Raw genomic sequence first — 26,945 nt, 5'->3', positions numbered from 1 at the left:
AAGCTGTTAGATTCAAACATACCACATCTAGTTCTGAACAAAGTTCACTTGTATAGTGATCTATGGAACAACATTAGGAATAGTAAAATGGCCAAGGTGTAGGCAAAATAACTTTTTCTTAATTACAAAGGATGAGCCTATATGTAGCAACTAAGATTTAAGAGGCACAGCCAGAAATAAGGCACCTAAAACTGTTTCTTGCAGCTGTGTTAAATGTTATGCCAGGAGAACTATCCAACCATCCTTCTACAACTCCAACATTAACCACACAGTTTCTTGGTCATTCTTCTTCAATATCTTCAATTTCAATAGCACTGAACTTGAACAACTTCTTTGCCTTGCAATATTTCATCAAAAAGAACCATCCAATTCCAGCCACGCTCATTATAGCACTAACCAAATACACCGTCTTGGTAGCAATAGCCATCACAAAAATCAAAAACCCAGATGGAATCAAACACATGATCACCAAACCTGGCAGCTTCATCGGAACTCGATAAGGCCTCTTCAATGTTGGCATCTTCCTCCTCAACCAAATGAAAGACGCAAACTCCAATAACATTCCCAAACTATACAAGAAATTTGCAGATGAAATTATATCTGTAAAATTCATGTAGGAAACTCCAAGAGTGATCAGTGTGGAAATCAAAATTCCAACCCATGGGGTATCAAACCTCTTGGATCGAACCGCGAAAAACCTAGGCAAGAATCCTATGTCTGCCATACCAAGAACTTGGTAAGCACTGCTGCTTAGTTGAGCTTCAAAAAGACCAATACCAGACAACACAGCACCAACTTCAATCCAGTACTTCAACCACTTGCCAGCAATGATTTCAGCAGCCTCAGCATGAAACCCGGATTCCCATTTCCTCTGATCCACATTGACCGATCCAATGACAGCGAAAAGAGGGACCAAATAAGCCATGCAAGTGAATATGACAGCCACAAAAAGAGCCTTGGGAAAAGTTTTCCGAGGCTTTTCTACTTCTCCTGCCAAAGTACTAACATTATCCCAAAAGTTTAAGTTCCAAAACAGGGTGTTGAAGAACAAGTTCCAATCTTTCTTCACACCCTTCTGCCCCAAACTCAACCACCTATGGGGTTTAATCTTCGGTATGGCGATCAAAGACATGACTATAAAAGGCGAAAGCGAAACAAGACCAAGAACAACAGCAACATATCCCACAATAGCTAAGCCAGTAAAGTTGAGAAACGAAAGAAACAGAGTTGAAACACCCACAGCAAGGTACCTAGGCCACCCTGATTCAAGAGCAGGGATTACCTTCTCCATGTAATCTATACATAGAACTGGGAATGCAGCAATGTTGATGACGCCGCTGAGGAACTTCCAGGTGCCCATTAGTGATCCCCAGAAAGGCCCGAAAGCCCGGTCGGCCCAGATGACAAAGCCGCCGTTGCCGGGGAAGGTGGTGGAGAGCTCGGCGGTGATGAGAGCCTCGGGGACACTCCAGATGAAAGGGAAGATGAGGAAGCCGAGAATGGCGAGAAGGGGGCCGGCGGCTTGAACTGCTGGCTCTTCGCCATACGGGCCGCCGGCGACTTCGAAGTAGATGAGGAAAATGAGAGGGATGAGAGTGAGCTTCTTTGGGTTTGGAGTGGTGGTTGTGGTGGTGGTGATCGGGAGGTCTGGAAGTGGTTTTGGAGGAGATTCCATATTGGGTTTTTGGTGTTTGTGCTTGAGTTTGAGTCTAGAGTTTCAACTCATATGAAACTGTTTCGAGTTTGAGATTGGGTTGGGAACAAGGAGGGAGGTAGAGAATTGTAAGGAGTGTGTTTGTCACAAACTAGTGGCACCCATTTTGTCACTGAAAACAGAAGCCAGATAATCTGCAGCAGATTTTTTGCGTTTAATATAAGTGTGTGATCGTCCAATTGCCTAGTTTGCAGGAAGCGTCCAATTCAAAATGAGACAGCTGCCTTTTACAGCAAGATAGTTGGCCATTTTCCATTGGGGCGATCAAATTAAGTTTTATAATACACCCTTCTCATACTATATATGTGGGTGCAGTATGGGCGAAGCAATTTAGCAATCAAACTTAAATTATTCAATTTACCAAACAAAAAAACTTAAATTATTGAAGACATGGGTAGAGTGACATATCTTTTCAAGTGTCTCATAGCTTAAAATTAAAAGTTGTCACTAGAAAACGATTTCCAAGTGGATAGTTGAGCCAATCTATATGATTTGTTCTCTGTACTTTTCCTCCTTTAATGAATGCACATGAAATGTTGCAACTAAAGACCGATCCTGACCACCCAAATCACACAAGTGTTTTTAATGTGAGTCACATGAGTCAGTCATGCTGTAGTAGTACATTTTTTGAGTAAAGAATATTATCAATCATTCAACAGTTAGAATGACATTTATAATTTGTAATAATTATTCAAGCAGTTAGGAAAAATTACTTGCACAAAATTTAATTTAAACGAGAATCTCTCTATTGATACACTCAATTGTGGTACCCGGAATCCTCTTTAACTAAGTAACAATACTGCGTAGAATATAAGCAAACAACCATAAACATTAAATAATGAATAAAGGTGACAAGGCATCCTCCTTTAAGGCTCAAAATCACTAGATGACCCCTTTTCTCTGAGACCAAGAGGCCCAATAGTCCTAACCCTAGCTCCAGTTAAGTAAAACCCCTCAAGAAAGCCCACGCTTGAAACCCAGTGTCCGGCCCAAATAAACATACAGTAAATGAAAAAACAAGTGCGTCTGCCGGGAGTCGAACCCGGGTCTATTGCTTGGAAGGCAATTATCCTAACCGTTGGACTACAGACGCTTCGATGTTCAGTCGGCTAGCGAATTTACATATGACAGGCCTGTTCACTCTTATGTCGACTTTGATTTCCATTTTGATGATGGAGAATCTGTTACAACTCTCTTTCATTCGTTCCGTGTCTCAGCTTTTCTCCGAACTGCAACTATGGAGTCCATTTCCTTAAGGCATGCAATCTCTGCAACACATCACACCTATCTCAGGAGAACAAGAGTAAACCCAGAAAAGCCATTTCAGACAAAAAGGTTTCACCTTCACAACCCAACTGGCCGTTTTCAAATCCATTCCAAACTCTCCGATTTCCAAGGTACACCTATTCCCTTGGGTTTCATTCCTTTAGAACAAAGAAAGCTTCTTTTATTTGGTTTGCTTACTTCTTTGATGTTAAATAGTTGAAAGGTTTATATATGCCATGGTCATCATTTGGCAGCTGGTATTTTGCCAAATGGTACATGTATTCAACAGGCTTGTATGTATATGTATACAGTACTATACATGCACATACGATCCCAGTTCTCAAAAAAAAAAAAAAAGGCCCATGTGACAGTGGCCTAACAGAATTCATTCAATTGGATTTGAGTTTGGTTCTTCATGTATGTGGTCATGAACTCATTGAAGAACTATCATTTTCCTTTTATATCATTTGAGTGTGTCTCTATATATGTGTGGGGCAGTAAAGGTTTGATCTTTTGAGACTTGAGAGCCTAAGGTGCCAGTTGAATCTTGAAAGTTATCATCTTCTGTTAAACATGGTGTTTTGTGTGTAAACAGTACAAGTTTGACGTTTTGAGAGCCTAAGCAGCCTGTTAAATCCTTAAAGTTATTATTTTTTTTGTAAATATGACCTATATTTCAATACATGAATGTGTATATGGCCGTTATTGTTGTAACTAATTCACCATTGTGTCTGGTTCACCGCATACGTTAATAGTGAAAGATTTTGTTTTTCAGACTATGCAAAGCCTTCACGCCTATTGCAAGCCACAGAAGTGAATGTCTGCACAGATACGTCAGTGGAAAAAAGCTTCTTGTCATTAAGGGATTATGAATGTCAGGCTTTATATAAGGTCAAGCTAGGTACTAGTAATGCTTATGGTTCAAGTCTCTCCGACCTTACTGCTGGAATCCTCCTGTGCATGATAGACGAAAATGGTAACTCCATACTACAGAGGATACCCTCGAATTTGAGACCGGATGAATCTAAAGAAGTAGAGGATGAGATAATTCAGTTTCAAAGAGGTTCTGTTGATGAGTTCACCTTTAAGGGACCTAAACTTGGAAAAGTTGAAGCTCTTTGGATCAGTCTTGAATCAGGTTAGTCTGTACCAGTAGCCAAGTATAGGCCGCTGAATATGCCTGCATGGTCTTTTTTTTCTCTCTAAGTTGCATATGGAGAACTTACTGATGATCTATGGAGGTTACAATGAGACTACTCTTGTGAGCTTAGAAATTTGATTTTTGCCGATGTCGACCAAATCACTAACAGTTGTTTTTTAAACACTCTAAGGTCAGGCCAATGGAGGTTAGGAAGTGTGAACTTGACTGTTATATATGCGAATCATATGTCTTTGGAGGAAACAGATGGAGAGGAACCTCAGTATATTGGTTTCGATTACCACTTCCAAGCTGAGGACATCTTGCTCGGAGAGGGAAGTGACAGCTCCATGGTGGAACTTCGACCTTGCCTTGTCACCAAGCTATCTGGGGTTGACCCCTTCACCATGTTGACTAAAAGCCTCCCTGAATCAACTCTATCCGAAAGCCGTGGGATATCAAACGAGGAAACCATGAGAGAATACGCGGATTTGAAGTTCTCTTTGCTACTTTACGATGCCATACTGGTCTTGGTTGGTACATCAGTTGCATCCTTTTCAGTTGGGGAAAATGCCGGTTCTGCATTTTTAACAGGTGGGATTGGTGGCTTCTTGTATCTTCTTCTACTGCAGAGGTCAGTTGATGGATTACCTATTCCAGAATCAATTTCCGTGGACAGCAAAAGCACCAATCAAATGTTTGGAGGAATGAAGAGGCCAATCTTTGGCCTTGCATTGGCTCTTGGTTTTGCTTTATTTACAGTGAAGTATAGCTCTGGGGATGTCCCAATGGTTTTCACAGCAAAAGAAGTCTTGGCTGGGATGGTGGGATTTCTTGCATGTAAAGTTGCTGTGGTTTTGGCAGCAATTAAGCCCATGACAATAGACCTAAAGATAAAAGACTGATGTATCATCTTTGTAATCTGCAATGGAGACGAATCAGCTGTATATATTAGGTAAGAAAGATTGCAGCGACAGTCTCATTGTTACCTACAAGTTACACCATTATCAAAGATCAGAGAACCAAAAATTTACAATGTAAAGTTGCTAGCGAGGTACACATGACTTTGTACAGTTTATACTTTGCCATATATTAATATAAACATACATATTTAGATGATTGAGAACATCAAAAATAATAATAAAAAATTGTAATGTTTCTTGCTAAAAACAAAGTCAAACAATGTAGTGTAAAGCATGATTTCCACGATAACATAAGATAATACAGATGCACATGCCTGGAGATGTGTTTCGTCAGTCAACGATTGCATGAGTATTATATTGTTGACATGTTAGTCTTTCAGTATACAATGGTGGCTGGCTCTGTGTATCAACTTCCCTACTTTAATTTGATCTGGATTCTGTCTAGGATTCCCAGTTTCGCAGACATTTCTAGATCAACTCATGATATTTTCATGTGCTAATGCTTTGATTATTGGACACATTTGACTCCCAAAAAACCAGTTTAGTTTGTTGATGTTCTGGTGCGAAACATCATTCTCTCATTATAAACATGTCATTAGTTGTCAAGTAATGGTACTTTCTGCCCAATATTGTTAATGCCACCGACCGTTGGATAAGTTATCTTATTATAACTTTATCTGTGCGTAATTTTACAACAAGTCATCTCTTTTTTATCTGTTTCTTTACAAAAACAAAATGTGAAACTTGTTGGAATGGCCATGGTTGTCCTCATCTCTATAGGTAGCAGAAAAGTTAATCATCTGTTTGATTCTCAATAAAATAAAACTCAGGTGAGCCTCAGAATATCAGATGTGATCTTGCCAAATGAAAAGTTAAAATGGTGTTATCAATTACATCACTACAAGCAGCAATTTTACCACTTATCATTAATAATTGGCCAAAACAGAATGAAATTTACGACTCGGTCAATTCTGTCACCAGTAAAGTATATTTACTATATAATGCAGCAGCCACAACCCCACCATAATCATATACTCGCTTGAACTGTTGCTCTGTTCTGCATCACTATATTATATAGCTTCAAAAGTGAATTAAATTATTTAGTACTTCCCAGGCCAGCTTTAGCATCCCTTTCTTACAACATGACACTAGTATAATCTGCTCACCCTTGTTTTTCACTTATGTTTTATATGCATCTTGGCCTGGAATCTTTCTTTTCTTACATAGTTAATTCCAATTGGATCCAACCTCAACTGAAGGACAAAACATCAAAATGGAACCAAGAGGGGGCATAATGGCTAAGAAAGATTCTAGTACCATATCACATTACAGGACAGCTTTTGTAAACAATGTTGTTATGATTCTTTCTAGTAGATAAGCTAAAGACAACACCCACCCACTTTGTAAAACACGTCATTGCCTCATACCCAACTAAGTTTATTGTATTCAAGTTCTTAGGTAACAGACTGCATAATCAATCTACCATATTAACATTAAATTTTAATCCAATTATAGAGGTAAAAATCACTTCATAAGTGTTGGAAGAAACTGATGAGGTAAAAGAACTCTTGAACTTAAATCCAAGATTTAGGTTGTTTCGCCCATATCTGTATTGCATTCAGCATTGTATATCCAAATCTTCGCTACAGCAAGATAATCACATGAGAGAGAGAGAGAGAGAGAGAGAGAGAGAGTATTGTTCACACACACACACACACACACACACATATATATAAGAGAGTCATTTCATGTTTCTATCATATTCTCAAGACCTTTAGAAAAGAAGTGCTAAAGGAATTGCCAAATGAGTTCTACATTTTCACTTGCACCAAAACCTTACATTAGAGAGAGCAATAGAAAACTCCTGCCCCCAAAATCTATGCTCACAACAATTAGAGCTGAAGTGATTACAGCTCCCAAGCAAAGAAGCACGCGGATTTTTCCTGAACTGTCAATACAAGGCATTCCTGTTGCTGATTTGCATGTACAAGAAATTGTTCAAAGGCAATCCAAGACTGACAACACAGCCAATGGAGGTACTAGCCGAAAGCCACAGTTCGTTCCAAGCTTTCTTGAAGAAGCGTATGAAAGGTGCAGGACCATCTGTGCAGAATATGCCAAGACATTCTATCTAGGTCCAATTTCATTCCCTTTCCTCTTTTTCCTTTTTCTTTTTTCTTTTTTCCATCAAACTTGCTAATTTCATTACTTGAATATGCATATTACATGATCTTTGCTTGCCAAAATTTTGCTTTCTTAGTTGGTCACTTTTGCTTTCTTAGAGATTCAATGATTTATGTCAGGTTGATTCTATTGATGCAGGCACTTTGCTAATGACAGAGGAGCGTCAAAAGGCAATATGGGCAATCTATGGTAAGAACTTGCCTCTGAGTTCATATAATGAGATATTCTTTCTGGCTAACTGTTAATCTAGATTATTGATCAGGTGGGTTCTAGTTTTAATGTGTGGTATTGACAGTTGGGCAAGAAAACATTGTCTTCAAGATTAGTTTAGTCTTGTAGCCACTAGAAGTCAATCTTTCGAAGTTCAGTTTTTGATCATTTCTGAAATGTTCATTTGAAAACGAAATGCAGTTTGGTGCAGAAGAACAGATGAACTGGTTGATGGCCCCAATTCTGGGCACATGGACTCTGAAGTTCTTGATAGATGGGAAGAGAGACTAGAAGACATTTTCGAAGGACGGCCTTATGACATGCTTGATGCTGCATTGACTCATACTGTTCTCAACTTCCCCTTAGACATTAAGGTCCTTATAATTTGCTGGCTTATTTTTAATTTCATGAAAATGATTGCTTATAAATTTTGTAGTAGTCATTTTGATCTCATAAAATATCTTCTTCTTTCTTTTTTCTACTAAAGCCTTTTAGGGACATGATCGAGGGTATGCGAATGGACACAAGAAAATGCCGATATCAGAATTTTCAAGAGCTTTATCTCTATTGCTACTATGTGGCTGGAACTGTTGGCCTAATGAGTGTTCCTGTAATGGGAATTGCACCAGATTCTCTGATTTCTGCTCAAAGTACATATGATGCTGCACTCTACTTGGGTATAGGGAATCAACTCACAAACATACTTAGAGACGTCGGGGAGGAGTAAGTTTCTTGAGTATGTTCATGGTCAATTTTTAATTCCTCACATGACCTTGTTCCTGATCTTTTTCCCTGTTATTCTATTCTAGTACTGCGAGAGGTAGAGTTTATCTTCCCCAAGATGAGCTGGCACAGTTTGGGTTATCCGACGACGATGTTTTTTCAAGAAAGGTCACTGATCAATGGAGAGAGTTCATGAAAGAACAGATTACTAGAGCGAGATTCTATTTCAACCTGGCAGAGGAGGGTGCTTCTCAACTTGAAAAGGATAGCCGTTGGCCGGTATGTAGCCTTTAACATTCACGTCATTCAAAATCATTTTTCATAATCAACGCCCACTAGGCGACTAGGCATATAAAGACAATCCCTATAGAAGTTGGTTTTGTATTTTCTTCTCTGCACTTGTCATATTATCTAACAATCAGCATCTTTTGCAGGTATGGTCATCGCTGCTGATATATCGAAACATCTTGGATGCAATTGAGGAAAATGATTACGATAACTTGACAAAGAGAGCATATGTAGGCAGAGCTAAGAAACTTCTCATGTTGCCTTTGGCTTACACAAAATCCCTTAATACACATAGTTTGATACTTTGATACTTTGATCTCTCAGTAGTATCACCTCTGTATATCTCTATATTGTGTATTCATGTATGATAACTCATGTTAAATCAAGTCATTCAACCAGTGTTAAAGTTCTGTGCATGTGCTCCTGGCTTTGAATCTGAGAAAAACTTTTTAAAAAGAATTGATCTTAATTCGGATCTCTTTAGTAACAAAAAAAATGCAACCTGACCCTATCAAATCAGACAGATAATTAATAATATCCAAATATGTACCTGGCTGTTTTACAAATCCGATTCTTCATATGATGATATGATAAACGCACTATCAAAATTTTTAAAATGATGAAGTTGACTGAAACTTTTACCAGGTTATGGTCAAAGTCTTTGAACCATAAAGGGCATAAGAAAATAACAGCCTACCATCTTGTCTTGGCACATCCGCTCATTTTTAACTTCTATCTCTTAGGTCCAAGAACCCTCAGAATCAGAAACACTGAAATAAAATATGGTCTGCGAGGAAACAAGGGGTAAAGATCTTACTTAACTGAACTATGAAATAATCAAAATAAAATGAACCTATTGGATAACAAGTAGCATTCATTCGTACCAAGGGGGGGAATTATAAAAGCACCCATTATATGAACTGAACTGAACTACGAAATAATCAAAATAAAATGAACCTATTGGATAACATGTAGCATTCATTCGTACCAAGGGGAAAATTATAAAAGCACCCATTATATGAAGTGAGCTCATCGTCCCTCTACAGACCCCCAAAAAACCATCCTAATACAGAAAAAAAAAAAAAAAAAAAAAAGTAGAAAGAAGGAAAGGAATGAAAAATCCGAAACAGTAGATGCCACATTGTTTGCTGGAAATGATACATATGCTGCAACAGTGTCGCCACCTCTGCTGCTTCCTTAGGTGAAACTTGAACACAACTCACGGAAGCCTCACTTACCAATCTTACATGATTTTCTCCAATCGACCACCACTATCGTGAAGTTATATCTTAAATTAGTAGAACCCTCAACACATAAACCTTCTAGCAGGCAGGCAGCAGTAGGTAATTCAGCAACTGATTTGACAGTTCAATTATAGGAAATAATCAGGTGTTCTTCGGGTAACATCTGGCTCTCCCCTCCTTGGAGCTGGCTCAAACTGTAAAACAAGAAAACAAAGTTTCAAACTCTTTCCATACAATTTGTGCATACAGGCAATTAATACAACAAATGAACATGTAGGATCGTTGAATAGTTTGTCACACATTACCTACACTTTATGCCTTTATGGTCAGCATGTGTGTGTGTCATGGAGTAGGGTGGGGTGGGGGCAGAGAAATGAGAGAGATTAAGAGAAAGAAGAGGGACCAACCTGAATGAATGTGTGACCTTTGCAGTCATCGACTTCTAGGATTGATGCCATATTTCCACAGCGGTAACAGTAGTTGGGTGCACTGAATATGGTGACAACTTTTTGTTCCTGCCACAAGGAAAACAAATTAGTATACAAGTCTTCCTTCCCAAATATAAACCTTTTGCCAACGCAGCCAAACAAGGTCGATACTCACATGACCCCAGTTATAACCTTCCATGACCAGCTGGTGTGCTCTAGCAATCAACTTCAAGTTATTGGTATGATTGAACTGCTCGGATATGTCCTGTTAAAATAATACGAGTAAGCAGATCAAAATTTTGTTGGAACTATAAAGACCCAGCCAATTTAATTTCAACCCAATACCCCCAACAAAGAAAAAAAAGAGCAAAAAAAAAAGATATTCAATACATAAATAAAGTACCTGGCCAAAAGTATATCCAGCACCTCTGGGAGAGATACCCCAGCCACAGCGATCATCCGGGTCAGACCAAAGAAGATCACACATGGGACCTTCATGAGGAACCTCTTGAACACGGTCAAAATTACGTATGTTATCAAGGGTTTCAATTGAGGGAGAAAGTCCACCGTGCAAGCAGAAGATTTCAGATTCAACCTTCAAAAATTAATAAGAGAAAAATTTAGCATATGGGAAAAGAATCAGAGTGCTTCACCAGCACCTTAGGCAATCAACAATGATTTACATGGCAAATGTCACCTACGACCCAACAGAGTTGCCAAAATGACAGGTGAAACTCTAGCTGTAAAGCAATCCTACTAAGATGTATGATTTCAAATTTAGCATCAACAGGCATATTGCGGTCCACCTATTCTGCTAGAACAAACAAATAGAAAAACAACTTTCAACATGGCAATATAATAGTAGGGCCTAATGCAATTGAGATGGTAGCAACATAATCGATGGTATTAGCATGCAACCAGAAATTCCAGACTTGTGCATCTTCAACCGAAACAATTACAATTTCACAGCTGTATGGAGTACTAACTTGAACAAACAAAACAGAGTTGGCCCACTAAACTACATTAAATATTTAAGCATCATAAATAACTGAAAAATTATACTAACCAAAGCTGTCAGCGGAAAATAGTCAAATAAATCAGTAAAGGTCTTCCAAACATTGGCATTACCATACCTGCAAATAGAAACAAAAAAATGAATTATGTTTGCAGGCTTGAAAAATATAATAAAACCAATTGATGGGACAGGAAAGTGTGAGTCAATATAAAATACTTAGGTGACTGGAGCAACCAAACACCATCCCATCCGAAGACATCAACATTTATAACGAGCAACAATCACTACAATTCTGTAATGTAATGTACATCTCAAACTTGATTAATTTAATAGACTCCAAGAACTGATTCTTAACAAAGTTGTAAATATTTAATTTTTTAATATTCGATGCTCAATGCCTTCATTTCTAAACAAAAGGACACATTACGTATATATAATGTTTAAACAGAACCTACGCAAATGAAAAATAGAGTTCTCGGTTATGTGACATGCCACACAAAACTTGCCTATTGAAAAATCAATAAATAAATAAAATTCCACACAACATCATAGTTATAAAATATAATCAACAACGCAAGAGATGCTAAGAAACTCACTTCCGTAAGCACTCGTCATAAAAACCATAAACTTGAGTAATCTGCAATGGAAAAATATTAAGACATTATTATCATAAACAACCTGATACAACAATAACACCGTATAATGAGAGAGAGAGAGAGAGAGAGGGAACATACCTGACGACTTTCATGATTCCCTCTTAGGATAGTTATACGTTGAGAGTAACGAACCTTCAAGGCCACCAAAAGCTGATTTAACAGATAAAGGATTCAGGAGCAATAATATACATGAGTCAAAAAGGCAAGATGAAGCAGCCTTGAAAATGAGAAATTTCCATCATAACAACATTAAGTTTCTTAAGGGCAACACAACTTAGACCAGTCTCATTATCTTCATATTATCCCCAAATTTCTAGCCTCCTATTAGGTCAACTGGGGGACCACATAGCTGAGGCTCAACATGTATCCAACTCGCTATAGTAAAATTAACCGTGCTCAACTAAAAACCGTAATTTAATACAGTGAAAAAAATCCCCAACTGCTTTAACCAAATAACTCTTGTCCCAGATTCCAAAAAACCTTTTATTTCAATGACAAGAAAAGGGGAACCCAAACTAATAACTGAACCTTATTGAGAGAAAAGGAAATAAAAGCAAAAAACTCATACTTACAGTTACGGTTTCAACGGAATAATAGCCACGATCCACATAATCTCCCATAAACAAATAATTGGTATCTGGACACTACAAGCAAAATTGCAAGAAGAAAAACTATTATTTTCATTAATGTGAAATACCCAATACCAAGTACAAATTAACATCAAAATCACAAGAAGATCAATCAGATACACTTTTAGAGTTGATTAAATACACTAAAGTAAATGATTACACTAATCATCCTTAAATTAAAACACTTTCTTTACACATGCCATAAAATTACATTACAATAACATATCTTTGTAAACAGCTCTGGCCTGTAAACACCCTCCCTTGGACCAAACATAAGTATAACTAAATAGCTCAAATCAGAACAAATACCTTTCCTCCAATACGGAAAAGCTCGGCAAGATCATGAAATTGTCCGTGAATATCACCGCAAATAGTTACTGGGCTTTTCACAGGCTGCAATGCGTGAAACCAAAAAGATTAATTACCTATATATCTAGCAAAATATATGATAACTTTAAAGCCAGAAGTGAACACCAAAACACTCGGGGAAACGGAAGAAAACCATATGCACACTTTCCAGTAATCCTTGAGTTTGTGATTTAAGCAACTTAAAGCTCTAGTTAACAATATCATTGCATAAGTATACAATATGAATGAAGATCTTGGGGAAGTTACACATAATTATATAAAGAAAAAAAAATGAATTAACTAAAAAGGCTAACCTGAACGTTGCTTTCTTCCATCAATATCTCCTTAGCCTTTTCACAGAGCCCCCTTACCTATTGAGCAAACAAATATGTTGACCAAAGATTTAGATGAATGAAGGATGAAGGATGAAAACACATATGACTACAGAAATTACCAGGAAATTAAACAAAAGATGTAAGTAAACAAATATAAAACTTGACAATGAGCAAGATACAAAAACAATGGTTGTCCACTAGTATCACAAACACTCAAGCAGAAACATCAAATATGAAAACTTAAAGATATACCCGTCTCATTAATCTGGTATTATTATCATTAAACAACCCAACAGCTTGAGTAATGAAAATGTGTAAAAAAATATGCATTTCCTCCTATTTTGCGACACCGCTCTAGAAACTTTAAAGTTCTAGGACAGATGATTATCCAAATGAGGAATATTTCATCTTCGATCCTGAACAATTTGATCCACGCAATAAAGTCGCAATCAATGAGCCAAAACCACACTCAAAATTTGCAGTCTAAGAAGCCTCTTTTTACTCAAACTTTTATTTTTCTCCACAAATCCCATCTCCGAAGGAGATCTGACCCCACATTTCCCTTAAAGAACACAAGAATGGTTCCATCCGATCAAGAATTTCACGCATTTCGAGAAACCCCCAATGTGAAAACAAGCAAAACTTCCATAGATCTGATTCACAAACCTAAAATTCCAAGATATCAACAATCCCAGACCTAGATCGGTCCCCATAAATCCCTAATTGAGCTAAATTCACAGATCACACCCCAAAAAACCAAAGAAATGCACAAGAAACCTAACAAATCACAATCCGATCCATCCCATTCCCAAAAATAACCCAAAAAAAATTCCAGAAAAAGAAACAGAAGGCGCAGAACACATAGAAAATGATGAACGGAAGTGAGCGAGGCGACGGTACCTCTTGTTCGGACAAAGGCTTGCACTGCATGAGCTGAGCAATCTGCTCGTCGAGGTTCCCAAGCGAGTTCGACGGGACCGAATCCATCGTCTTCCACCCCAAAACGACACCGTCTCGCGGATCGAGAAAACCCTAATTCTGGAGATCCAGAAAACCCTAGATTTCTGCTCTCCTCTCTTTTTTTCCTTCTTCTTTCTTTTCTTTGCTTCTTGGAAATTCTGAGAGAGAGACAGAGAGAGAGAGAAGGGAGGAGCGGTGGTGGAGAGACCGAGGCTCTTTTAGTTGTTTTGAATTTTATTTCTTTTCTTTTTTTTTCACTTTTGGGATTTTTATTTTGATTTTCGGGTTTTGGGAGTTTGAAACGATAAAATGGAAGGAAGGAGAGGGGTGGCTACGCGCTTTGGAGACGGTTTGGAGTAATCTGTGGGCTTGGCGAGTTCTGATTGGGGGGGGCGGGACACTGGGCTTCAAGAGCGCGTGAGGGACTAGGTATTATGCGCTTCTTTTTTTTAAACTGTGAATTTCCTCATTTAGATGAAATTTTCGACTAAATAAAAAACATAAAAGAAGCTGAAGGCTCCTTCTGCTCCAGCCCTATAGGGGACTTTTTTGGAGAATGGACCCTTTAGGGGACCTCATGAGTTTTCAAGATTTCCCAAGTCAGTACCAAGTTTGGTGCTAGATCAATGGGACTTCAAGAAGCAAATGATGGCACCATGGTGCAGACAGAGACTGCTGCGAATGTTGCGACAAAATAGAAAAGGGGCGTCCTCTGGGAGCAAGAAACAAGAACCCTACAAGAATAAAAATTGCAAAGGAAGCAGATACCCTCTTGAGACTCACTTTTCCGTCAACCACTAGGGTAAGGGCAACGAGAAAGTTGTTCTTTGATTGTAGGTTTTATTGCGAGCTTGCATGCTATAATGTTATTGTTTTTACATCAAGTAATGAATTTTCTTGTGCACCACAAGGCAAAAGGTAATTTAACTTGGCTTATTTTGTGCAAGCATAACTAGAATAGTTTGTAGGCTATTTGAAATAATTGAGCATCAGTTGTATTAGTGAATGGTACTAGTAATCTCTGTGTATGTAACGTATGTATGTGCACTTCCGGCCTTTCATCTATTGAAATTTATTTTAACTCAAATATTTTTTATCATAAGTAAAATAATTATGGGTATTGAGACCTCTACATTTGCTATGTATACTTTTCTTGATTTTTGTAAATTCTTATTTTCCGATTTGTCCCTCTAAAGCTAAACAAACAAAAAAAGTAAACAGCAGAAAAACATGACTGGGCCACCCGTCGTCTTCCATCTTTTTTCCGTCACTTCTTTTTCCATTTCTCTCTCTCTTTCTCTATTGTCTCTATTTGTTTCTCCTATCGTAGTAGAAGTACTCATTTAATATTGTTTACAGCTTCATTTCCTTTCAATAAAATACCAATGCATCTTAATCCTCCCAGGCTTCGACTTTTTTAGTCAATTTTTGATATGCAATCGATGATAGCATGAAGGCTCTCCTCCCACTATAAGAGTGCTTTTGAACAATAAAATCCTGAGAGACCATGAAGGCTCTCCAAAGCTTCAAGGACCAGACTACTCATTCCTAGTACCTATGTTACTTGTTCATCAATACAAGAATCTGCTGCAGTATTATTATACACGAGTTATGCCACTATCTCTTCTTCCTTCCATTCAGTTCAAAGACAACTCCCTTCAAATTCAAACTTTAATTCCAATATTCCAAAGTAGTTTTTATACCAATTTCATCAACCTAATTTCTGTTGATTTATTTGTTGTCACGGACAGTTCTGTTCAAATAATCATTTTCATCAACATTTTTTTTTAGAAATGCAAAATCTCTTTATGTTTTTTGAATAACAAAATCTCCTTCACAAAATGCTACTATTATAAATGACGAACATAGTTTCAAACTTAGTTTTGTTTAAGTTATTGCAATAATAAGTTAGATTGATCCAGGATTTTTTTCCCGTAATATCGCGACTTTCTCTCCCCTATCTCTCTCGCTCTGCTAGGGTTAGGGTTTGGAGTTTTTGAGTTGTGCGGCGCCCCGCTTCATGGCAGCGACTATTGCTTCCATGACGGCCAAGCTAGCGACCAAATTGTCGCTCAGGGAGGGTGAGGAACCAGTTGACCTGGGAAACCTTAGGGTTCCGGGGAAGGAGTTTCTTGCTCGTCGCTTCTACTTGGTGGGGAAACTCAACACTTGTAGGGCGGTGGTTTTGGATTCTTTCCAGAGTGTGGTGCGGTCAATGTGGCGACTGACGGGGACCGTGGGGGTCCAACCATGCGGGGATCGTTTTCTGTTTACGTTCAATCTTGAACGTGATGTTGTACGGGTGAAGAAGGGGGGCCATGGAGTTTTTAGCGTGCTATGGTTTTGTTGAACGATTACGATGGCTTTTCAGCAATTGATGAGGTGAAGCTTGACATTGTTTGGATCTGGGTTGGGATTCATGGTCTTCCACCAGGTATCTTGACAGAACCCATTGTCCGGCTAGTGGGAGGAACGATCGGTGAGGTATTGGAGGTGGATCAATCGGCTATCCGGCGTGGTGATGCTCGGGTTTGGATTACTTTGGCCATCAATGACTCGGTGAGTTTGGATCGTCGTGTTAGGGTTTCGCCTACCAACGTTCTCACTTTGAGGTTTCAGTATGAGCGACTTTTGGGGAGGTGCAGATTGTGTGCTTTCTTGAATCATGGAGGACAGAGGTGTCCAAGGGAGGATGTGGCGGAGACCAACACTGTGGTGGAAGATGGTTCGCAGCAGGCTCCAGGGCCAGCTCTCCCAGGGCTCGTGTTTAGGGCTAATTCTCAGCCTTCTCCTTCCTTGCTTTCGACTTTCAAGGTTCCTAATTTATTGAAGAAGAAACAAGTGCAGATTCGTCCTCTCCCGGATGTGGAATCTTCGCCTGGGACTGAAGGTACCTCTACTCTTGTTCCTGTGGTTGGGATGCGTCTTCCTAGGGAAGAGGAGGATGTGGATGATGGTAAACGAGCTAAACATAGTTTAGCTCTGGTTCCGGGCACTCTGCAACCGGGAGACCTATGGCTGGAATTCTCCTCTTATGGTTTGGTGGAGGTGAAGGTGACGTCGCCTCCCAAGGTGTACAAGAAGAAGGGCAGGCCTCGAGGACATAGAAACAAGGTTAAGGCGACGGTGTCTGTGTGTGGTGGTTCCGAGTCCATGGTCTCTACTGAGGATGGTCCTAGCAGTGTGCATGGACGGCTTGGGGGAGCGATAGCTCCGCCGGATTCCCAGGCTGATTTGGAGAGGATCCCTTATGCCTACTAGGGTGTGATGGTGCTTGTTTGTTTTGGGCGGCGTACACCAGAAGAGTCTTAGGCGTCAACTGATTCAAGGAGGTGTCACACTTTGGCAGCTGTAGGGTTATTGCTTTTAGGTTTCTTTTGCTTTTGTTGGTAGTTTCTTTGGTTTGACCTTTAATTTTTTGAATTTCCTTTTGGTTTTTGAGTTCTTGATGAACTTGCGTTGTAATATGAAGGGTGTTTGTACCCTTCATGCTTGACCGAGTGAGGTCGTTATGATTTTCATCAATGGATTAGTCTTCCGTTGCCCTCAAAAAACAAAAACAAAAACTTAGTTTTGTTTAAAAACTAGAATTTGTGATTCTTCAGATAACAAGCACCCAACACTCATAATTAGTTCATCCTTGACATACTTATTGCTTGGAGCATCATCCATGAATTTTGCCTTGCTTCTTTTCTCCCACAACATCATCTTTGGCCCGATAGTTCAAAGCCCCGTATAAGTTTGTCAGAAAATTTATGGAAACCTTTAAAAGTGATGCGGAACTTGAAAACGCCGTACATACCAAAAGTAAACTTGAATCTAGTATTGAAAGCTGGTTCTCGCTCCCTCAACCACACCTAGAATGATGTTGGATCTGTACTCCACTTGGTGGCAGTCAAAGCAGCACGGTATCCAACCAGGTAACAGAGCCGGAAACAAGTAAAAACGCTTGAGTTTTTGGCGGTCCTCCCAACTATTTTGGCATTTTATTTAAAACCGGAGGAAGATATATGAATGATTTTTACATCCCATGAATGTAGACCTAGGGTTGCCCCAAAAATTCTCTTCTTCTCTTATTTTTCTTTTGATTCAACCATTGATTTGTAAAATTTTCAAACATGTATTTTCTTCATCTTGCTAGCAACATAAGTGTTCTTCTTTGCAACATCATCATTCTTCTTTGCGGCAGCATCGGTGTTCTTTGCGGCAGCATCGGTGTTCTTTGCAGCAACATCGGTGTTCTTTGCAGTAGCATTCTTCTTTACATCATCGATGTTCTCTGCAAAACAGCCAATGACAGCAGCTGGAACAGACCATATCCAGCTGCTTTGATTGTGCTTCTTCTCCTTAGCAAGTTTCATAAACATCCCCTTCTTCTCTTCTTCATCGCATTCCTTCTCAACAATTTCAAAGTACTTGCTTCCCTTCTTTTCCTTGTTAATTCTCTGATTCCTCATCTAATAATGCTTCATCCCCTGAGCAGGTGCTACTCTCTCGGTTGTAATCCTCGGTGCACCAATCACCCAGCCTTCAAGTGATTCGTATCTGGATCGGCTATGTGAACCCCAACTTCCGCGTCCGCAACCGAGAGAATGACCTCGGTGGTCATCCCCACGACCGGCCATTGACGCCCTCGCATCCACCGACCCAGCCCTAGCCCCCACATATCAACCCCTAGTCCCCACATATCGACCCCTAACAACCTACCATTGACCCCCGTCTTCATCGCTCTCCTCTCCCTCTCTCAGTCTCACTCTATCACTTATACCATATGCTCAGTGTAGTTTTTATGTCTTTTTAACTCAATTTTGTTTAGAAAATGATTCATATGAACCATAATTCCTTGATATGTAGTTATACATATTTAGGTTGTGCGTATCTCGTTCTAAGACTTTGACATACATTTTCAGTTTCTTTGAGATATAAACATGATTAAACAATTAGTTATACATATTTAGGTTGTGCGTATCTCGTTCTAAAACTTTGACATACATTTTCAATTTCTTTGAGATATAAACATGATTAAACAATAGCTTCTCTCTCTCTCTCTCTAACATTTAAACGATAGCTTCTCATTGTATCAATACCTATGGTAATTGTTTGAAAATTGGTGTTTTTAACCATAGTAGATTAGTAGTTGTTGTATGAAGTGAACGCCCTTGAACTTTTTTCCTATTGATAATCATGTGCACAAGTTTTGAGATGATTATCTATTGTTTGAGTAAGACATAGTTTGACATACTGCGTTTTAGTTATAAATTAGTGTCAGATAGTTATAATTTGGTGTAACTAGCAAATTCATTGGTTTTTCATTGTTTGTATTTATTATTTTTCTTTATGTCAGTGAGTGCACATACTTTGCGATGATTATCTGGAATTTGGTTAGGAGATACTACGACATCTTGAGATATTAAAAAAAGAAAAGAAAATTCATATATCCACACATTGTATGCAACATGTTGAGATTTGTGTTATTTGACCATGATTTAGTGCAATTAGCAAACTGATCGAGTTTATGATCATCCTTTAAAATTATTTTTCTTTTACACTCTTTCTTCTCGTCCAACAAAGTAGAGAACAACTTGACATTTGAACTAAATAACAGTGAATTAGTGTAACCCTATATTTGAAATAATCATAACCAAACAATCACCAAACTCTCAACTAATAAAAACATAATTAATAAATCAAGACCCCAAGTATTAAAGTTTGCCGGTCTGATGTCTGTTGCGATTATAAGTTTCCTGGCTTTAGATCGATCGCAATATCGGTTCGGTTGAGACGACAGTGTCGCCAACCTTCTCTTGTTTTCTATTATATAATGAAGTTTTATCTTTCAATGATCAATGCACGAATGTAATTTACAGTGTAATAACAAATATAAAGTTACCATTGGGTGATTGGGATAGGTTAAAGGTGGATAGAAAGGGAGAATATTAGGACCTCTCATTCTTAACACATTCCCACGCCAACCAGCCGCAATATATTTTCTCACACCTTTTTCTTTTCCAAGAGAATTCAAATTCAAATTTCTCTTCAAGAAAAAAAAAGAAAAAGAAAAAGAATTAATTTTAGAGTGAGAGAAGGAACGACGTTGGGGTATCGAGGAAGAAAGAGAGAGAAAAAAAAAAAAAAAGAACAAAAAAAAAAGAGGAGGAAGATATTTTTGTTGCTTGTTAGGCCTTAAAGCGCTGCCTCTTGTCTCAAAAATATTAGGGTTTTCTCTTTCTCAAAGATCTTATTTTCATTCTCCGTCGCGTCCGCTTCAGGGTTTTTTCCATCCGTGCAGGTCGCCTCCTCTCTCTCTCTCTCTATATCCTCTCCCTCTCTCTCCCTCTCTCTTCTACTCTGCTTGTTCATCTCTCTCTACCTGTATTGCATTAGCTTCATCGATTCCTTGGTTCTGCTTTTGTGTACATGTAGATCGGGGATTGTTCTTCTTCAATTGCTTTTGATTAGGTTTGGTTTGGTGCTTTGGATTGAATTTTGTGTTGAAAGAATGCGAAAACCGAGAGAATGAGTTTTGATTAACCTAAATTTTGTAATTTAGGGTGCATTGCTGTTCTTGTTAGTTTGTTGGCTTTTTGTGCTTATGCCTTGTGCGATTCTGAGCTGGTTTTGATGATTATGCATCGGGTGTTTGTTGTTTGTGTTGTTCAGGTTTTATTTTATTTTCGGCGTTTGATTTGGATATTTGGATTTCGTTGGACTTGAGATTGAATTTGGAGGTGTTTGAAGTTAAGGAGTTGGGAGGGTGTTTTGGAGTGACAATTTGGTTGTAGTTGTATCGACTATGCGAGCTTCATGGGCAGATTTGGCTGCAAATTCTGCAGCTGAGAATGTAGGTTCTGGGTCTTCTGCTAACAGCGCTGCCGGTGGTGCTCCCACTGCCGGTGCTCCGTCGCGGTCCACCTACGTCCCCCCGCATCTGCGTAACCGTCCGCCTTCATCGGACCCACCTGCTCCAGCGTATAGTGCGCCTGCTGGGAATGATCGAGGTGGGTATGGTGGATCTCGTTGGGGTGGTGGCAGGAATGACAACAGTCGGTCTGGGTATGGAGGGAGTGGCGGCGGCGGCGGCCGCGGTGGGGGATGGGGTGGCGGCAGAGGTGGCGGTTGGGACCGTGGGAGGGACAGGGAAGTGAACCCCTTTGAAGATGATGACGAAACAGAGCAGCCGTTTAGCGAGCAGGAGAACAGTGGCATTAACTTTGATGCCTATGAAGACATTCCTGTGGAGACAAGTGGTGACAATGTTCCACCCCCTGTGAATACATTTGCAGAGATTGACTTGGGTGATGCACTTAATAAAAATATTCAGAGGTGCAAATATGTGAAACCAACACCTGTGCAGCGGCATGCCATTCCAATTTCCCTTGGAGGTCGGGACTTGATGGCATGTGCTCAAACTGGTTCTGGCAAGACAGCTGCTTTCTGTTTCCCTATCATTAGTGGAATCATGAAGGGCCAACCTCCACAGAGACCGCCCCGTTCACATACAGCCTGCCCACTTGCTCTCATTTTATCTCCTACTAGGGAGCTTTCTTCGCAAGTAGGTTTTAGTACTCTTATCTTTCCTAACTTTTTCCAGCAGTGTGTGTTGTCAGGAGAACTGAAATCTCTTTTGTGTTTTCAGATACACGAGGAAGCTAAGAAATTTTCATATCAAACTGGTGTCAGAGCTGTTGTTGCTTATGGAGGAGCTCCAATTCATCAACAGGTTTTCTTATTACTTCTGTATATTTCGGTCTCTCTCTCTCTCCCCCCCCTATTTGAGTTGAATTGGCTTTTGTCTTCATGTATTATTTTGTTATTGACATAGTGCACTAGTTTATTTATAGATAGACTTTCAAAGTCACAAAGTTTACAGGTTTATCTGTGGTTTTATGTGCTTGCAATTTCATTTCAATTTTGATTATACTCTCTCTCTCTCTCTCTCGGTTTTATCCATCATGAAAAATCACCTGTACTGTGACTTAGCATGAAGGTTCTTAGCCTGCATTTTTTTTTCTCAATTGTTAAGTTGCACAACTTTTTTGATTTTTTATATTGGTCTTTTTTCCTTCTACTTGAGAGGCCCTTGGATGATTACTGGGTGCAAGGGATATTTGAAATCTGCAATTTCTATAGAAATGTAGGTTCTCTGCTGAGAATCACTATTTCTACGTAGTTTTTCATACTGTTGACAACTTGAGGAGGAAGTAGATAACTTTGGTCAACACATTTTGCATGTGGATAAACCTCATCGAATTAATTGACCATCTAGGTGGGTTTTGCCTGGCTCAGTTAGGACTACTATGAGCATGATTTGGTTTTAGAGTTAACAGGGAATCCTGACACTGTTATTGAATGGTTTTGTTTTGTATATGAAAGAAGAAACTGTAAATGCATTTAAGCTTGCAGACACCCTGGTTGGGATCCCTAACCATTCCATTTTGCACAAACTGTGGATCACAAGAAGCTCTTTTTTACCTTTTCCTCCTCTTTTATGAACTTGCCTTTTAAATTGAACGGGCATGTTGTTTTTCTCAGCTTATTTGAACATAACATTTGATATTTTTTGTTCTTTTCGTCTTGTTCCTTATACTTGGTTTCTTAAAAAAGAATAAGCAGAACTTTTGGTTTTCCCAGTCGTCTCAATTAGAATTTTGCTAAATCCTGTTTCATGAATATACTGGTTTTTATTGTCTATATGTAAATAGATTTACAATGGGGTTAGGAATTTGTTATACTCCTTTTGTTTTAATTACAGTAATGGTGATTCCTTTGCATATGTGCTTGGCAGTTGACTTGTTCCTTATGATCTGGACAAAATCCATTCTTTATTATTGTGCAAGCTTGTCATTTTTGAGCTATATAGCAGATTTTGATGAAGTATTTTTGGACAGCTGCGGGAACTGGAAAGAGGCGTTGATATTCTTGTGGCAACTCCTGGAAGATTGGTGGATTTGCTGGAGAGAGCTAGAGTGTCATTGCAGAATATTAGGTATTTAGCCCTTGATGAGGCTGATCGAATGCTGGACATGGGTTTTGAACCGCAAATAAGAAAAATTGTGGAACAAATGGACATGCCTCCACCAGGTGTGCGACAGACTATGTTGTTCAGTGCCACTTTTCCAAAAGAAATACAGGTATTTTTCTCACCAACTTCAAATTGAAGTATGTCCTTCATACATAGCTTTGGTAATTGTTTAGGTTTTATATTTAATCATGACTCATAAATTGAAAATTTCTTTATTGGCTCCAAATGTTAATTGCATTCTCTCACTTGGACATTAGTTTGATATGCAAGTATATTACACTGCCGACAAATTTTTAGAAAAGGTAAATAAAAAAAGGACATTTAGCTCTGTTTTTATCATTGTCTACATAAAAGATTTTAGATCTGAGGATTCTTGAAAGTGGGAATATCTCCCAAGGGATTTCCAAATGAACACATGTCATAAATGAAGAAATTTGTCTATTCTTGTTTCTTATCTCTGTTCCAATATTCTGAAGAATCTTCAAGTGGTGTTTAATTTGATATCTGTGGTTTGCACGCAGAGACTGGCCTCTGATTTTCTTTCCAAGTACATCTTTCTGGCTGTTGGAAGGGTGGGTTCTAGTACTGATTTGATTGTCCAACGAGTGGAATTTGTTCATGAATCTGATAAAAGAAGTCACCTTATGGACCTTCTACATGCACAAAGGGCCAATGGTACACAGGGGAAGGTATACTTAGGAAACTCAATTTTGTTAATCTTTTTGAATGGTCTGGGTAGGATTAGGAGTTGTCATGTTAGCTGTTTTTTTCCTACTCACTTTCTTAATTTTTGTTTGTAGCAAGCTCTGACGTTAGTTTTTGTGGAGACAAAGAAGGGAGCTGATTCCCTGGAACACTGGTTGTGTATGAATGGTTTTCCTGCAACTACTATTCATGGCGACAGAACACAGCAGGTAACTTGGTTTTTCTATCTGGTGTTCAATGATGCCAGGCTTTTTCAAGACAGCATTTTTTCTTCCTGTTTTAAGGAAGTTACATTGGTGTGGTTGGGTCATTGGTGCCATAAATGCTCACCCTAATAGTATGCTATGAGAATGTTTAAGTTAACAAACTTGGCCATTTTTTGTTAGTAGAAAAAAAAAAAATGGAAGTGCTTACTCAGACTTGCTGAGTTAGCAGGTTGGTCATGCATGGTAATCTAGGAAAAGTATCCCTTTTTGAAGTAGCATGTTGCCAGAACTCCTTCAAGCTAAAAGTAGGCTAGGTAAAAAACAAGTAGAGAAGAAAATAATTGTGCCTTTTATTAGGTCCTGATATCAGCACTCTCTGCTTGTATGCCATTCCTTTTATCTGGTGAGCCTTGTCACATGAATACTTAATTGGCAATTGGTGGTGTCGAGAGGCTAATTATGGATAGACTATTAACTGGACTAGTTGTGTGTACTGTGCATTTTTATGAAATCTACACCATGTGCACAAGGCCATGTAGTAATTAAGAAGTGCTGGAGTGTTTTTAGATGAGTGTTGTGCTGTGTTACTGTATACATCTACCTTTTGGCAATGTACTTATTTGTTTGTACTTGTCTACAGGAAAGAGAACAAGCATTGAGGTCATTTAAGAGCGGCAATACTCCAATTTTGGTGGCTACTGATGTTGCTGCACGTGGGCTTGATATTCCTCACGTTGCACATGTTGTCAACTTTGATCTTCCAAATGACATTGATGATTATGTTCACCGCATTGGTCGTACTGGACGAGCTGGGAAATCTGGTTTGGCTACTGCCTTCTTTAATGAGAACAATTCATCACTGGCCAAGTCTCTAGCAGATTTGATGCAAGAATCAAATCAAGAAGTACCTGCTTGGTTGTCACGGTATGCAGCTCGATCCTCTTACGGTGGTGGGAGGAACCGCCGTTCTGGGGGAGGTCGATTTGGTGGCCGTGACTTTCGAAGGGATTCCTATAGTGGTGGTGGCAGCGGCGGCGGCGGATATGGCGGTTCTGGTGGGTATGGTGGAGGAGGATATGGGGGTTCTGGTGGGTTTAGTGGAGGAGGAGGTTATGGTGCTGGGGTGACCAGTGCATGGGACTAACCACTTAACTCTTGAGAGCAGTTACAGTGTCTAGGTAATGATTGCAGACATTCCTTCTCTACAATGTCATATTTTTGTTTTTGTAATGTCATTTCATAGTGGTTTAAACCATGAATGTTTTATACTGTTAGAATACTCTGACAATGTTTTGAGGGAGGGGGGGCATATGTTTGGTATTGGTGCCACAGGAATAGGTCTGTAATGTTGGTAGGTGTTGATTAAAAGTACTAACGGAGTAGGGATTCCTTTGGCTTCTTATTTTTCTGTACGATACTCTGGCTTGTTATTTTGGATGGGTTGTAGAGTATGTAGTGAGAGAGGGAGGGTTTCTTTTCGGCTGCATCTTTGTTATCTCATAGGCATGTTCTTTTCAACCCAGCTTGTGGGGTTATATTGGTGAGGTTCTAGTCCTGCCATTTCCTTCATCCTTTGTTTGAGTTATCAGTTATAGGGCTTTTGTAATATTTTGGTGGTGACTGTGAGCTCTTTTTGGAAGTTGGAATGATGAAATAAGTAGAACTGCCATTCATTGTCTGGTGTGATAAAATTGTTATTTTTATGAAGACTACCCTAAGACTACCTTAGTTTGAAAGGTTGAAAGGTTGAAGCATTCTTATATGGTTATGCTTCTCTTTTGAATACTAATTGTTGGTGCAAGAAACCCAAACGTGGATGGGATGCACAGATGGTTGTGTGGATGATTCTCATGTAGAGCAGGTTGTGTAATGAGTGCTTAATTTCTAAGAGAGCCAAATTCTGATCGGCATTTGTTGGTGACGCTCAGAACTTTGTAATCTTTAATTATTTTTCTCCATACTCGACATTAGGCTATGTTTGGTTGGTGGAAAGGAAAGGAATCAATTTCCTTTCCCATGGGAAAGTGAATCCGGAGGGGAGGGGAGGGAATGAATTTCCTCCACTTTTTCCCTTCATTTGGGAAACACTTTCCCTTCCAATGGCTGTCCCAAACACAGGAAAGGAAAGTGTTTCCTTTCCCAATGCCAATTTTCCGGGAAACAAACATGGCCTAAGACCTTGACTTGAAAGAACCTAGAGAAATAGGAATTCTTATTTTCTTGGTCGGTCTGATAGCAGAATCAAGTCTGCCTCTCTAGGTCTCGCAAAGTCACACTAAAGTTAAAGAAAACTCCTTGCACCCAAAAACCTGAAATGCAAAGTTTCTAGATGGATTTGTTAGTTGAAACGAGAAGAAATGGGCAGCCCCTCAGTTGGTGGAACTAATCAAGTAGAATGTTGACAAATGATATGCATGTACAATGGTAGTTTTCAATAGGTAGTCTCCTTTGACATGAGCATATGCGACTCCAAAAGGGTTGGTACACACTAATCTTGGTAACATGAGAGATCCAAAATGTTGAATCTACTCCTATTCCTCATTTCTTTTACGTTGAAGACATGCTTTAGATAAAATGCAAAGAAGATTGATTATTTGCCTTTGCTGCACGCCATGATTCCACAAATTCGTTTAGGAAAATGTCTACTATTTAGATCTAAGAGATCATAATATCATTTTTGTCTTGAATCTATCATCCACCATTATTCTGACGTGTTTAGTTACATTAATTCGGGGTTTTCATCCCTCTTTCGAGTTTTTCCCTAGCCCCCGAGTCCCCGACAGCTCTTCTACCCATCTTCATCTTCTCTTAGTTCTCATCTTTCCTTCTCCATCTTCTCCTTTATATCCAAACCATGTTTATGGCTGCCGTCGATGATGTTAGGGGTGGCCTTTTTGGAATCAGAAACAGACAAAATAGCACCGAATTAAATTGAACTGACAAAAACTAAC

At 39.1% G+C, this 26,945-nt stretch overlaps 5 protein-coding genes and 1 non-coding gene across 6 annotated transcripts; 3 read left to right on the top strand and 3 right to left on the bottom strand.

Moving 5' to 3' along the window:
• Positions 1-31: 31 nt before the first annotated feature.
• Positions 32-1,958, bottom strand: LOC112201767 (probable polyamine transporter At3g13620). Its single transcript, XM_024342686.2, has one exon. It carries the CDS (start codon positions 1,673-1,675, stop codon positions 281-283), a length of 1,395 nt encoding a protein of 464 aa, XP_024198454.1. The 5' UTR covers positions 1,676-1,958; the 3' UTR covers positions 32-280.
• Positions 1,959-2,735: 777 nt separating this feature from the next.
• TRNAG-UCC lies at positions 2,736-2,807 on the bottom strand. Its single transcript has one exon. It is a non-coding gene; the product is annotated as a tRNA-Gly (tRNA).
• Positions 2,808-2,883: 76 nt separating this feature from the next.
• LOC112202758 lies at positions 2,884-5,232 on the top strand. Its single transcript, XM_024343762.2, has 3 exons — positions 2,884-3,111; positions 3,756-4,118; positions 4,317-5,232. Exons 1-3 carry the CDS (start codon positions 2,952-2,954, stop codon positions 5,021-5,023), a joined length of 1,230 nt encoding a protein of 409 aa, XP_024199530.1. The 5' UTR covers positions 2,884-2,951; the 3' UTR covers positions 5,024-5,232.
• Positions 5,233-6,812: 1,580 nt separating this feature from the next.
• Positions 6,813-9,540, top strand: LOC112202759 (phytoene synthase 2, chloroplastic). The gene is made up of 6 exons (XM_024343763.2): positions 6,813-7,176; positions 7,364-7,414; positions 7,637-7,809; positions 7,923-8,158; positions 8,245-8,437; positions 8,593-9,540. The coding sequence occupies exons 1-6, from the start codon at positions 6,846-6,848 to the stop codon at positions 8,752-8,754; spliced, it is 1,146 nt and encodes a 381-aa protein (XP_024199531.1). The 5' UTR covers positions 6,813-6,845; the 3' UTR covers positions 8,755-9,540.
• Positions 9,385-14,309, bottom strand: LOC112202760 (serine/threonine-protein phosphatase PP2A catalytic subunit). Its single transcript, XM_024343764.2, has 11 exons — positions 14,002-14,309; positions 13,081-13,137; positions 12,728-12,811; positions 12,362-12,433; positions 11,868-11,939; positions 11,730-11,770; positions 11,185-11,251; positions 10,522-10,713; positions 10,294-10,383; positions 10,098-10,205; positions 9,385-9,884 (listed from the first exon to the last, which is right to left on the bottom strand). The coding sequence occupies exons 1-11, from the start codon at positions 14,086-14,088 to the stop codon at positions 9,819-9,821; spliced, it is 936 nt and encodes a 311-aa protein (XP_024199532.1). The 5' UTR covers positions 14,089-14,309; the 3' UTR covers positions 9,385-9,818.
• A 5,883-nt stretch (positions 14,310-20,192) lies between these two features.
• On the top strand, positions 20,193-25,667 carry LOC112166715 (DEAD-box ATP-dependent RNA helicase 37). The gene is made up of 7 exons (XM_024303602.2): positions 20,193-20,350; positions 20,722-21,613; positions 21,698-21,781; positions 22,950-23,192; positions 23,605-23,772; positions 23,884-23,997; positions 24,635-25,667. Exons 2-7 carry the CDS (start codon positions 20,855-20,857, stop codon positions 25,136-25,138), a joined length of 1,872 nt encoding a protein of 623 aa, XP_024159370.1. The 5' UTR covers positions 20,193-20,350; positions 20,722-20,854; the 3' UTR covers positions 25,139-25,667.
• The last annotated feature ends 1,278 nt before the right edge of the window (positions 25,668-26,945 follow it).

The sequence above is a fragment of the Rosa chinensis genome, chromosome 5 (assembly GCF_002994745.2).
Source record: "Rosa chinensis cultivar Old Blush chromosome 5, RchiOBHm-V2, whole genome shotgun sequence".
NCBI classification, from domain to species: domain Eukaryota; kingdom Viridiplantae; phylum Streptophyta; class Magnoliopsida; order Rosales; family Rosaceae; genus Rosa; species Rosa chinensis.
The sequence above is the reverse complement of the archived record's forward strand: the minus strand, read 5'-3'. Positions and strand labels throughout refer to the sequence as shown.